At 47.3% G+C, this 12,987-nt stretch overlaps 1 protein-coding gene across 2 annotated transcripts; it reads left to right on the plus strand.

The window, feature by feature from the left end:
- Positions 1-292: 292 nt before the first annotated feature.
- RNASEH1 (ribonuclease H1) lies at positions 293-12,746 on the plus strand. 2 transcript variants are annotated; one of them, XR_009506378.1, is made up of 8 exons: positions 293-486; positions 1,654-1,769; positions 4,868-5,032; positions 7,036-7,135; positions 7,959-8,013; positions 8,382-8,462; positions 8,958-9,082; positions 10,210-10,392. XR_009506378.1 is itself a non-coding variant. In XM_059942290.1 (8 exons), the coding sequence occupies exons 1-8, from the start codon at positions 356-358 to the stop codon at positions 10,294-10,296; spliced, it is 864 nt and encodes a 287-aa protein (XP_059798273.1). In that variant the 5' UTR covers positions 293-355; the 3' UTR covers positions 10,297-12,746. The 2 variants fall into 2 exon arrangements, 1 of the variants encoding a protein (XP_059798273.1); XM_059942290.1 differs by having other exon boundaries at positions 8,378-8,462; positions 10,210-12,746.
- Positions 12,747-12,987: the final 241 nt, after the last annotated feature.

The raw sequence follows: 12,987 nt of genomic DNA on the forward strand, positions 1-12,987 counted from the left end.
CCACCGAGCGCGGAGAGCCACCCGAGCTACTGCAGGTGGCGGGAACTGGGCGAAAACCGAGCCGCTTTCCCACCCAGCCCGACCGGTCCTGCCCACACCGCCCAGACCCCGCCCACCCTGGGCCCCGCCCAGGCGCCCCTATCCCCGCCTCTGCCCCTCCTTAGGCCCCGCCCCCGGGACCTCCGCCCAGGCCCCACCGTCTCACTGATTTACAGGAAATTGACGAATCAGAAAAGCGCGACTCCGGGCCCCGCCCCCTAGTTGCGTCATCTCCCTGCGCCGCCGCCGGAAGTCCGGCATGAGTGATGACGGCTTGTGGCCGGGATAAGGGGTTCTCGCCGGTGGGCAGTGAGCGATGACCAGGCTCCTGGGCGTGGCGCACAGAGTGGCTTTGGCTGCCGTGCGTTGCAGTGGCCGCAGCTGCCGCGGGCTCGCCATGTTCTATGCCGTGAGGAGGGGCCGCAAAGCCGGGGTCTTCCAGACCTGGTGAGGGAGCCGCGCCTCCCCGGGAGCGGGTTTAGGGTGGCCGTCGGCGGCCCCGCGGCGGGGAGGCGGCTGCCACCCCCGGAGCGCACGGCCCTCGACCTGGAGTCGGCGCGCGGGGGCCGTGACATGGGAGGCCTCGACTCCGCTTCGTTTTTGCTGGGAGTGTCAGAAACGCCACTTACAGTCTGGGGTGGCCAGAGGCCTCTACTTAATCTTTTTTCCCATTTGTCACAATGAAAGAGTTTCCACAGGGTTACACGTGCTGGAACTCAATGCCTAATCTGATCTTACGGGTGTTTTTAGAAAGGGAAGGTTTTTTTAAATTAATTAATTTATTTATTTTGGCTGCTTTGGGTCTTCGTTGCTGCGCGCGGGCTTCTCATGGCGGTGGCTTCTCTTGTTGCGGAGCACGGGCTCTAGGTGCACGGGCTTCAGTAGTTGTGGCTCGTGGGCTTAGTAGTTGTGGCTCGCCGGCTCATTAGTTGTGGTGCATATGCTTAGTTGCTCCACGGCATGTGGGATCTTCCCGGACCAGGGCTTGAACCTGTGTCCCTTGCATTGGCAGGCGGATTCTTAACCACTGCACCACCAGGGAAGTCCTAAAAAGAGAAATTCTTGTAAACTAATGTTTGTATCCCTATAACAGTCCTTTGAGGTAGGTGGGATTATTCTCATTTTTGGTTGTAGTTACCGTGGTCAAGAAATTCTTGGGGCTAGTAAGTGGCAGATGTAGCACTTGAACCAGGTGTTATGACTCCATAACCAGGACTCTTCCCACTGTATGATATCAAGGTTTATTATCAGTCTTTGTGTGTGTACGTGAGTGCATAGTGTTTCCCTGTGCAGCTAGGCTACTGAGGAAGAAGCATCTCAGAAGCTGGCCTTTCTGTTGTAATGAAATGATTGAAGACCCCCAAATTCTAGTATGCTTTGAGGAAAGCCTTATGGTGCAGGTGTATTGTCTGGCTGGCACCTAGCATGACACAGGGTGAAGGGTTGGACGTGCAAAATAAGACTACAAACTGTAAGGCGTGACCCTTTGCCTCCAAGGAGCTGACGGCCCCAGCCCTTGTCACACTGTTCCCAGCCTAAGACAAGGATCCGTGAAAAAATAGGGTGACAGAGGGAGGGAGGAGCTTAACACTTTGTTTTGTCACTTTGTTTCAGGGATGAATGCAGAGCCCAGGTGGACCGGTTTCCTGCAGCCAGATTTAAGAAGTTTGCCACAGAAGAGGAAGCCTGGGCCTTTGTCAGAAGCTCCGCAAACCCTGATGGTTCAGAAGGTAGTCACGACTCACATCATTGTAACATTTTAACCTATTCAAAGCCTTTCATATCCCAAGTGTCACTTGATCTGTATAGCTACTCTGTCAGCAGATAGAGAAGAATATGATTGTTTCCATTTTTCCATTTTACAGATTAGGAAACAGGCTGAAAGCAGTTTAGCGTAATGACTCCTGTTGGTAACGGTATTGGAGACAAGCCAGGACTCAGATCTCCTGTTCCATTCAGTGTCCTCACTATACTTAATTCCATTTTTTAAAAATACTTATTCTTGGGCTTCCCTGGTGGCGCAGTGGTTGAGAATCTGCCGGCTAGTGCAGGGGACATGGGTTCGAGCCCTGGTCTGGGAAGATCCCACATGCCGCGGAGCAGCTGGGCCCGTGAGCCACAACTGCTGAGCCTGCGCATCTGGAGCTTGTGCTCCGCAGCAGGAGAGGCTGCGATGGTGAGAGGCCCGCGCACCGCGATGAAGAGTGGCCCTCACTCGCCACAACTAGAGAAAGCCCTCGCACAGAAACGAAGACCCAGCACAGCCAAAAATAAAATTAATTAATTAATTTTAAAAAAATACTTGTTATTGGATTGAATGGGCTCTAGTTGTAAAATGATCAGTGTAGTTCTTTTCACAGCATGCACCTGTATGGTGTTTCATCTTTACCTAGGATAGAGTCACACAGTCGGAATTTCCTCCAGTTTCACATGTTACCGGAAGTAGACTTAATTGAAGTTTAGGGCCCAATATAAGGGACATCAGGTAGGCAAGACTGAGGGTGGCTGCTTTAGAGCACAAAGGTTTAAAATGTAGCCTACCTTGAAGAAGTGTTTTTCATTAACTTTACTCACAGACATTTTTTACTACAGTGGATGAAGAGTGAGAGGAAGATATTTTAAATCAGCTTCTTTTGAACAGTCTCTCGAGCCCACTGAGATGCTCGAGCCCTGAACAGGTGCTCCTCTGGGGTGTCATGACACTTCTGGACAAAGCAGGATTCAGGGAGAGGCAGATCATGCCAGGAATCTGCCCTGAAAGGCAAGCTTCTGAGGTAGAGGAGACACTCACTCCTGGTGCAGCTGCTTCACCCTCCGTTTCCCAGCAGCTTTTAAAGGGGGTGTGATGTGACAGTTCCGTTTTCTACCCAGGCGAGAAATCAGCTTGGGGTAGAAAGCTAGTGTGCAAGTACGACTCTTGTCTTGGTTGGGTTCTTAATACTCCTTTTCACGGGTTTTTCGTTTTAACCAATTAGTAATTTATTCATATCTCAATTCTTCCAGTATCAGTATGTTTCTGTTTATTAAGTTCTCCAAGTCTTAAGGCAAGGTCGTTTTTTGTATCTGTGAATCTGCTTTTCTTAAAACTTTACAGAGATCTCCAGTTAGTGACTTACATAATGTATATAAATGGGGTTTAGCATCGTGAATGTTTGAGAGCCGTACCAGAGCAAACCTGTTAGCCTCTTTCCCAGTTTTTCTCTTAACATTACATTTATCCTTATTTGGGGATTACTGAGCTATTTGCTAGTTATTGTGGTTTATATAAGTTGATTTTAGGTTAATTTACTTAAAGAAAAACCACAATTTTGTGAAGGAAAAATTATGTGACGACCATAGTATCCTTTTCCTTCAAAGTCATATCTGTTCTTCAACAACTTTCATTTCAATTTAACTTTCTCTGTTATAGTAAATAAAACCGATTATTTATATCAATATTAAAATTCTGCAAAATTGCACTTCCGCCTGTACCTCTGGGGGTGCTTCTGCAGAGCACCTGCGGGAGTATTTTCAAGGTCAGTATGAGGTGACACCAGTACAGCAGAGCGGACATGTCAGTACTGCTCTGGACCCTCGAGCTGTGCCTGGCTGACCTGAGCATTCTTCGGAGAGGTGTGGGCTGAGAAGCTGTGCCAGGCGAGAAGCTCCAGCTTACGCCTGCCTAGTCGGTGCTCAGTAAATGCTGGAGCACCGTCCCTCCACCCCTGGTTTAGGGGTTTAGAGCAGAAAGTGCACTCTGCGGTGTCGAGTTGAGGTTGTTATTTTGGAGATGCAATGAGTTGCTGCTTGTGTGTTTCTAGTTCCACTCCAGAAAAGGGTAGCGTAGGAAAAGCTGTTTCAGATCACCTAGTGCTGGGCCTCACTTTATAGCAGCTGAGCGGGGTTAAGTCAGTTGACTGAGTTCACAACTGACAAAAGGTAAAGCTCAAATTGAAACTAGTTTTTTGAATCCTGGTCTAATTCATCTTCTGCGTCAGCTGCTGTAATTATATGAAAGAGTGAGTGAGACGCAACCTGAGTGGGTGTGAGAACCCCTTGGGGATTACCCTCAGGTCCACCCCGGCGGGGCCACCGGAGGGAAGCTCTCCAACAGTGCTGTCCCTGCAGGGACCCAGTCCCGTTACCTTTTGGTTTCTGTCCCATTTTTAATATGTCCCATTATCTGTTCTCACCTTAGATATGAAATTTGGACCCTTGTTTTCTCTGGAGAAAGAGCCCCTCAGATTTTCAAACTGTCTGTGAGTGCTGAAGGGTTCAGCACCCTTGGTATCTGTTCTGCCTCCATCGAAACCAGATTTCTTTTTTTTTTTAATTAATTTATTACTTTATTTATTTTTGGCTGTGCTGGGTCTTCGTTTCTGTGCGAGGGCTTTCTCCAGTTGCGGCAAGCGGGGGCCACTCTTCATCGCGGTGCGCGGGCCTCTCACTATCGCGGCCTCTCTTGTTGCGGAGCACAGGCTCCAGACGCGCAGGCTCAGAGGCTGTGGCTCACGGGCCCAGTTGCTCCGCGGCATGTGGGATCTTCCCAGACCAGGGCTTGAACTCGTGTCCCCTGCATTAGCAGGCAGATTCTCAACCACTGCGCCACCAGGGAAGCCCCAGGTTTCTTTTTTAACAGCAGCTTTGCTCTAGTCTTCGTATTGCCCTCACTGAGCTTATTGTGGAAAATTTGACGTCGGTGTCTGAGGTGGTGTTGCCTGTCTTAAGTCTTTCCCTCTATAGAGCCACATACGGGGGTATTTAAGCCTGACTTAGTGAAGTTCTGGATTCTCAGTCATTTCATGTTGTGTCCATTGTTTCTGGCTTTTGAGTAGACTCTACCTTTCAGGGCAGAAAAATAAACGTGTACAAGAATCACAAGTGAAGGCAAACAAGCGACTTCATGAGCCCTTGGATGAAGGTGAAGGTGAAACCACAGAGCCGTGTGCAAAGCACGTGAAACAGAATGCAGAACCGCTGCCTTCAGTGAGCAAAGACACATTTTCTTATATGGGTATGTCTTTCTTGGATTTTTAAATTTTTAATACAGTAATCATATAAATATATTCATGTGTAAAAACTTTTCCCACTTTCTTAATGAGGGAAATTTGAACTGATGTATAACATTCTTTTTTTTTCCCCCTTTCTTTTTACATATTTATTTATTTGGTTGTGTCGGGTTTTCGTTGCGGCATGTGGGATCTTTCGTTGCGGCACGTGGGCTTCTCTCTGGTTGTGGCGTGCAGATTTTCTCTTCTCTAGTTGTGGTGTGCAGACTCCAGAGCGCGTGGGCTCTGTAGTTTGTGGCACGCGGGCTCTCTAGTTGAAGCGCGCGAGCTCAGTAGTTGTGGTGTGGGTTCAGTTGCCCCAAGGCATGTGGGATCCCAGTTCCACGACCAGGGATCGAACCCACGTCCCCTGCATTGGAAGGCGGATTCTTTACCACTGGTCCACCAGGGGAGTCCTAAGGTCACTATTTTATAATTGATCTAATGGTGTAGAATTATTAGAATTTTGGACATTCATAGGAAAATCGTTATATAGGCTATGCATGAAAAACTCTTTGATCTTTGTAAACACCAGTGTTCCCTGTGCACACGGTATTCCTGGTCACTAAGAAAATGCCAAAACTTCAGCTCTTGAAATAAGAAAGGCCCTGGACAGAGCTCCTTTATATAATTGGTTGACACCAGCATCTTAACCTTTTACATGTAATCTTTGCAAAACAGAAGTGATCCTGCCTTATCCTGAGAAACAAGATAGTTGTGAATTTCTCCTCTGCCTTTAGCTCCAGGAATCCAGTGTTTATATTAAGTAATTTGATGGTATGTGAGTCTCCTTTTTGTCTTCTACATGTATGAATAGAAGATAAGAATAAATAGCATTTTTTATATAAGTCAGTGTATTTGTAGGTTCTAAGTTTTTCAAGGAAAACCAGAAAATGTTTGGTCAAACCATGTGAAAACTGTATAAATCAATTTTTGCAGTTACGTGAAAAGCAAAACCAAATGGTCTTGATCTGGTTATTTACTGATAGCAACTGAAGCAGATGTTTGTGGGGCGACTGGGAGATGGTCCGTTTCCAGTGCACTGACAGTTGCCTGAAGCGCGGGGGCACCTGGCACGGCGCCTGACGGCCACTGGCAGTCACACGGGGTCAGGGACCAGGAAGGGCTCGTGTTGAGCGTCACGTTCAGTTGAACGGAGGAGCCCTGTCCGGCGCCCGTGTTCTCGGACTCCCGGCGCCACTCCGGTTAGGAATGTGCTCTGCTAGCATCTCACCTCCTCCCCGCTTTGCCTCTGCCTGTTCACTCCGCCCTCCTTTTCACACGTCCCTCACGGAGCACGGCCTCCGTTTGCTCCGCAGCCCCGCTCGCTGGCCGCCGGCACCCCGAGTTCCCCTCCGCCCTGCCGGCTGCTCTGCCGCTCATCGGCGGCCTGAGGATGGCCTCGTGTCGCTCCTTCTCTGCCTTGCTCTTTACCGCGTTGGTGTGTTGATCAAACTCTCTGTCTTGATGGAAAGAAGCAAAGGCGGGACCACAGTTCACTGGTTGCAAAAGGACCAAGAAAAAAAATTAGGCCAACATTTGTCGGAGGACTTGACCTTCTGGCAGGCAGGTCATTATCAAGGCACTGTTGTCTGCAAGGGCAGCTCCTGGGGGTGAACGTGGCCTTCCCGCACTGCCCCCCGCACACACGTGAAGAGAGGGGCAGTGGCTTTGTTCGTTGGCCTCTGTAACAGGGAATGTAAACAGCGGCGGGGTCTGGGTTTACAGAGCGATTGCCTTCACCTTTAATTCCTCCCGGCAGGCAGAACCGAAATAGGAGTGGATTCCAAGCAAAAAGCGTCAAGTGCCCCCATATAAGGCATTGGTAATGTTTTCCTGCACGGAAAGCTTCCAAAGCATAAACACTCTCTCAGTTTAAAATGCTAATTCAATCGTAGTAAGTTTTTAGGTGAATTTCAGCTTTTAGTAACGGTGATCCGGTGGCGCTCACTAAGTTTCCCGCTTGCAGGGCACTCTGTCGTCGTCTACACGGACGGCTGCTGCTCCAGTAATGGGCGGAGGAGGGCTCGAGCAGGAATCGGTGTTTACTGGGGGCCGGGCCATCCTTTGTAAGTAAACCAGAAAAGCTGGCTTTTATTAAGCTTCACATTTAACCGAATCATATTCCAAAACTTGGGAAAGACTGAGGCAGGATCCGCTTACTGTTTGATTATTTGGTAGCATTGGCAGGGGTAGTGGAAGAGTCCCATGTCCCCGGGAGATGGCTTTGGCAAGGATGCACGAGGGCAGGTCACCATACTGGGAACCCTGTGTGCCCCTACGAGTCTTGGAGATGAGTGAGCTTAGAGGTGGCCCATGTTTTTCAAAAGGCACAAAGTCAAGGTGATGTGACGTGAGATCATTCAAATACACCTGCCTCCAAGTATGCAAGAACTTGAGTAGTAACTGACAGCCGCAGAATTCAGTGTGAAAGAGGGGTTGGGTCCCTGTGAAGTAGCCACTCACCAGAGTCCAGGGGCCTGTGCAGCCCTGGGCGAGAGCAGGGTCAGCTGCACACCACTGATGCTGTTCTCGAGCCTCCTGGCCTATAAGCCCTTCTGCCTTTACTTCGATGTTCGCTTAGCCTGGAACCCTCTAAGGGGTGGCCAGCTCGGGTGGCATGAGTGTCCGCGGGTTTAGTGCCTGCCCAAGACCACATGCTAGTGTATTTCAGGTCCAGAAATTAAACCTGGCTTTTGCCTTCTGGTCCAGAGTTCTCCTACAAGACCACACCATGGCACTTTTCAATAAAATGTTAGTATTTTTGGTTTGATTTTTGTATGATTTCATATTTCAAGTAAAAAAGTATACAAGCCTGTTATCATTTAAGAGACTTAAGGAATCACTTTGAGAATTAGCTTATAATTTTATTTTGTACTGTTTTGAAACCAGAAATGTAGGCATTAGACTTCCTGGGCGACAAACAAACCAAAGAGCAGAGATTCATGTAAGTTATCAGAGGTATTTTTCCACTAAAAATGTAAGTTTATCATTCTTTACTGTTGACTAGAACGGTATCAATGTACTTTCTACTCTCTGTGTGTATAAGATACTCCGAGTCCAGAAGAAACTTAGTTTGGGGCTAGTAACAGTTCTGAAGAACAGGAGTTTTCTAGAAAAATTATAAAACTTGTTTCAAATAGATGTCTAAACAGGAGAAATGTATGTGTAGCGTTATTTCACATAGACAATGTTATCATTACAGTTAGCACAGGAAAAGGATTTAGATTTTAAATTTTTTGGTAATTGTGAACATCAGTGTTGAAAGTTGAACAATTTCTGCAGCATGACAACTGATTTGTATCTTCAAGGCAGCCTGCAAAGCCATCGAACAGGCGAAGGCTCAGAACATCAATAAGTTGGTTCTCTACACAGACAGCATGTTTACTATCAATGGTAAGCGTTTACATTGGACTTCTTCTAGGGTTTTTCGAGTACATATGAAGGGAAATAGGTATTTCCTTCCCCTGGAAGAGGTGCGGCATCAGGGCAGGACCCAGACGGTGAAGGGGCTGGCGTTGGGTGTGTCTGGTGCCAGGGAAGCCTGTGCTGCTCTGGAATGTGCCGCGGAGGCATGCGTTGCCAGGCGCCGAGGGCGTGGCCGCGAGGTAGAAGATGTGTGCTCCCTCTGGGGGTACCGTGTGTAGGGCCCGTGGGGTGGGGGCCTGGGGGCGCTGATGAGGCTGGAGGGGGCGGTGCCTCAGCCCGACGGCCTCAGGGCAGACACGGGTGAGAGTTAAGGGACGGGGCGAGCCAGAGCACGGCCCCAGTAAGGAAAGGAAAAGTCCAGAAAGCCACTCAGGTACACGTGGAGCAATGGTCAGAGGGGAGTCTAGGGAGGAAAAAATACCAGAACGTTCGAGAATAATGATCTGTGAGTGTTCCTTCCAGGCATCACTAATTGGGTGCAAGGCTGGAAGAAGAGTGGATGGAGGACAAGCACAGGGAAGGAGGTGATCAACAAAGAGGACTTCATGGAGCTGGACAGGCTTGTCCAGGGCATGGACGTTCAGTGGGTGAGTGTTGTCTTAGGTGGTCGCCGCTGTGGCCGTTACGACCAAATGAAATAAACTAGCCAGACAGTTTAATGGTTCCTGTGAGTGATTTGATGACTTCAGTTAAAATAGCAGGGTCTGTGGAATTGCTGTCGTAGCATGTGTTAGAGCACAGTGGAGTCTTTCGACCATCATCTGAGTAATGCTGCTGTAACAGGCGGGTCCTGCGTGCAGAGCGCTGGGTCCTGGCGCTGAGACTGAGGGGCTCCGGGCTCTGCACGTCGTCCTCGCCCAGCCACACCTCGCACTGTTAGAGTGACCTGTGTTCGTCAGCCTCCTGGTTTCTTTGGAAGCAGCCATAATGTCAGTTCAGGCTTATTTATGATGTATCCTCTTAAAAATATAGTTGTGTGATTAGACCTTAGTAACATGATTTTTTTTCCCAAAATGGAGGTATTTTTCTTACACTAGGTCACTTTTATTAAAATTACCTTTTCAAACAATACAGAGCAAGTTAAACGGCAGCCATTTTCTTAACCCTACCTTGCTCTCCCAGCCCAGGACCCCTGATGACCGTTTGGCAACCTGACATTTAAACATGCCTTTCAGGGAGTTCCCTGGTGGTTCAGTGGTTAGGACTCCGCCCTTTCACTGCCAAGGGCATGAGTTCGATCCCTGGTCGGGGAACTAAGATCCCACAAGCCATGCTGTGTAGCAAAAAAAAAGCAAACAAACAAAAAAAACCCCCAAAACTTGCCTTTCAGCAACAAAAGTGCAAACAGTGGTTAAATCACACGAGCGCATCCCTTTGTAACAGCACTGAGGGAGAATCAGGTGTGTGTGTATGTCGTATATGTATCCATCCACACGTCTGCTCTGTCCAGAAAGCTTGCCAGGTCCCACTGTTAAGTGGGAAAAAGGCAGTACCACAGTAAAATCCAATTTGTGGAGAAACAAAACGGGATTTCTGTCGGCGTATCCAGCGCCCGAGTGCGTTGTGCTGTCAGAATTGTGCTCAGGAGGAGCTGTGAAGGGAGCCTTCCCACTTGTCTTCTCTGAATGGTTGACGTGTTTTACAGTGAGGATGTAGGCATGTGTTGCTTGTGTAAAAAATTAGTAAAAATAAAAGGAAACGTTTTATTTAACAGATGCATGTTCCTGGCCATTCGGGATTTATAGGCAACGAAGAAGCTGACAGATTAGCAAGACAAGGCGCGAAGCAACCTGAAGACTGACCAGGTCCTTTAATTCTTGGAACAACTTGAGCCAGTGGCTGTTTGTCACCTTTACTTACTGGTGTGAAAAATAAAACTGTAGGCTGGACCACTGCAGTCGATGGGCAGACACAGCTTTCAGACTAAATCAGAAAGGCAGGGTGGTGGTCCGTGGCATGTGCCTTAAAGGTGGTTAGATGTGTCATAAACTGAACATCCTTTGAGATTTGAGAATTATTTGAGGTTTTGTTAGAAGTATGCTTTATTGGGCTTGATACTGTTCTCATTAGTTTTATTGCAGTCTAGACAAAAGTGTTAGGGCTTTGATTTAATAAGGATGAGTAGAACATCGGTTTAAAAATGCAGGCAAGAAGCCTAGAAGTGTTCTAAGAGTTCATTTACCCTACAGTTGGCAAGACTGAGTCATGGTTTTTAGGTGGGCTTGTGCCTACGGGCGGATTGGAGGAAGGCACGGCTCCCTTGCTGGGCACAGGTCTGCCAGGGCCCAGGCCTGGGCAGAGGGAAGGTGGGCTGGTCTTACCTGGTGGGGCACTGTGATAGGGCCGCCTGCACACGGGCTGCCCTGGCTGTCCGACCGTTAGATAGCAACAGTCGTAACTTCTAAAGGCCAAGACTGTAAATAAATGTTTTAAAATTGGGAGTGCTATTTTTGTTAAAAGCACTATGCAAGTTAAAAAAAAAGTTTGACATGACTATTTTTATCTTTTATTACCTTTTTGTCATAAAAACATGCAGAAAACGATACAAAACAAATGTATAGCTTATTGAATTGTTATTATAAGGTGAGTACCCTTGTAACTACCACCCAGGTCAAGAAGTAGAACTTTGCCAGGTGTCCAGAAGGCTCTTCACATGCTCCTCCAGTCACAGCACCCCCTCCCTCCAGAACTAATCCCGACTTGTACAGAAATGACTTCTTTGCTTTTCTTTGTGGCAGTTTTTAGTCTAGTCTACTCTTTTTTTAAAATTGGTATTCCTTTTTTTTTTTTTTTTTTAAACTTGATATTTCGTAAGTCTCTTTAATTTACAGGTTCCACCTCAATCTCTGTTCTCCTTGCGGTTTATCTGTTGAAGAGCCCGAGCCATTTGTCCCGTCGTTTCCCACTGTCAGTTTTGTTGCCCGTGACCCCGAGGTGCTGTCTAGTGCTTTACTCTGTCCTCGGTGTTTCCTGCAAGTTGGCGGCTGGATCCAGAGGCTCGATGACAGGCAGCCTCCACCCCTCGGGTGCGTGTGTTACATGCTTTCGTCAGAGGGCAGAGCGCTTTTCATCCTTTGGATGTTGGCGGCTGCCAGCGCTCAGGGCCTAGGCCCATGAATTAGGTAGCAGAATGCTGATATGCTGTCACTTTGCTTATGTTTATTGGCTGGAACAGTTTTAGAAGATACTTCCCCTCACCTAATGCTGGCGCTCAGTGTAGAATTCACGTACAAAAGGCGGGATAAATGCTAAGATTGGCTCCCGGTCATCCTAAAAAGTAGCCCAATTAGGGGTTTTTATTTATATATTTTTATAACATGTAAACATGTATATGTCATGAACTCATGTACTTAAGCCTGTTTGATGGGTTTCGGTCCATCGCAATTTTCCTCTTTATTGAACCCAAATTGCAGCGGCTTTGGCCTGTAGGAGGGAGCCTCTTCAAGTTGGCTCTTCATTTCTTTTGAAATTCACATATGTACACATGCGTGCATGTGTACTGACCACACACAGACACACTGACGCACAGACTGTGCACACGGTCATAGAGAGCTTTCTTGCAGTCTGATGTGTCAGGGTGTTCTAGACCCATCTTGTACCTTTCCTGCTCTAGACCTGGAATTGGCTTTTTCTCTAAGGATCTGTAGTTTCTTTTAATGGCAAAAAGAGGTATTTCAGATCCTTGGTGCTCATTGCTACAGGGTTGGTGGTTGTTTCTAGGCCTAAAAAATACACACGTGTGCACACACACATTTAAAGAGAAAGTGTTTTCTGAGATGTTGACAGTCGCAAAACAAACTCAGGATTCCAGGGCATTCAACCCTTTCCATGTTACAGCTGTGTCTCCTGCACTGAGATCCTGGTTCTCAGGCTGTGGGACTACGGAACAGAATATTCCGTAATTACACACTTGCTTGTTCTGCTTTGACATGTGCTACGTGGATCCTAACCCTAATATACCATTAATTACAATGAAAACAGCACTGGAGCCACATCGTCAGCTGTTACATAGTAAAATCTCTCCCTGCTGCCCTCATTTAGTCTTATTTCCATGTACTTAATGCTCATAGCCAGTGTTTAGGTCAGTGTTAGCCTGGGAACCATACTCCCTGGGTTTCTGTATGTTGAATTCAGCTTGTGTCCTTTATACTTGAAGTTTTGCAGAATATGAAATCCTTTCCTACGTTTTCTTTCCTTGAGTGTCTTAAATATTGTGTTTTCTTCCAGCATAAAGTGATGCATGAAAAGCCTGATGAATCTTATTTTCTTTCCAAGTCACGTACTCTTTTTGCTTAGATGTCCAAAGGGTTTTTTCCTCTTTCTCAAGTCAGCAGTTTTATTAGAGTGTGTCGTGTGTTGGTGGCCCTGGGTCAGTGTTTGCAGGTATATGGTGCGCTTTTTCTGTGTGTATTTTCAAATCTACTGTTTCAAGAAAGTTTCCTTGAATTGTGGCCTAGTGCTCTGTTTTATTTTTTGCTTTGGTTTTCTTTTT

The sequence above is a fragment of the Balaenoptera ricei genome, chromosome 13, assembly GCF_028023285.1.
Source record: "Balaenoptera ricei isolate mBalRic1 chromosome 13, mBalRic1.hap2, whole genome shotgun sequence".
Taxonomy (NCBI): domain Eukaryota; kingdom Metazoa; phylum Chordata; class Mammalia; order Artiodactyla; family Balaenopteridae; genus Balaenoptera; species Balaenoptera ricei.

Coding starts and splice junctions, on each gene's coding strand:
- RNASEH1 (XM_059942290.1), top strand. CDS start 356: ATGACCAGGCTCCTGGGCGTGGCGCACAGAGTGGCTTTGGCTGCCGTG. Junction 487..1,653: donor GCCGGGGTCTTCCAGACCTG/GTGAGGGAGCCG, acceptor ACTTTGTTTCAG/GGATGAATGCAGAGCCCAGG. Junction 1,770..4,867: donor AAACCCTGATGGTTCAGAAG/GTAGTCACGACT, acceptor TCTACCTTTCAG/GGCAGAAAAATAAACGTGTA.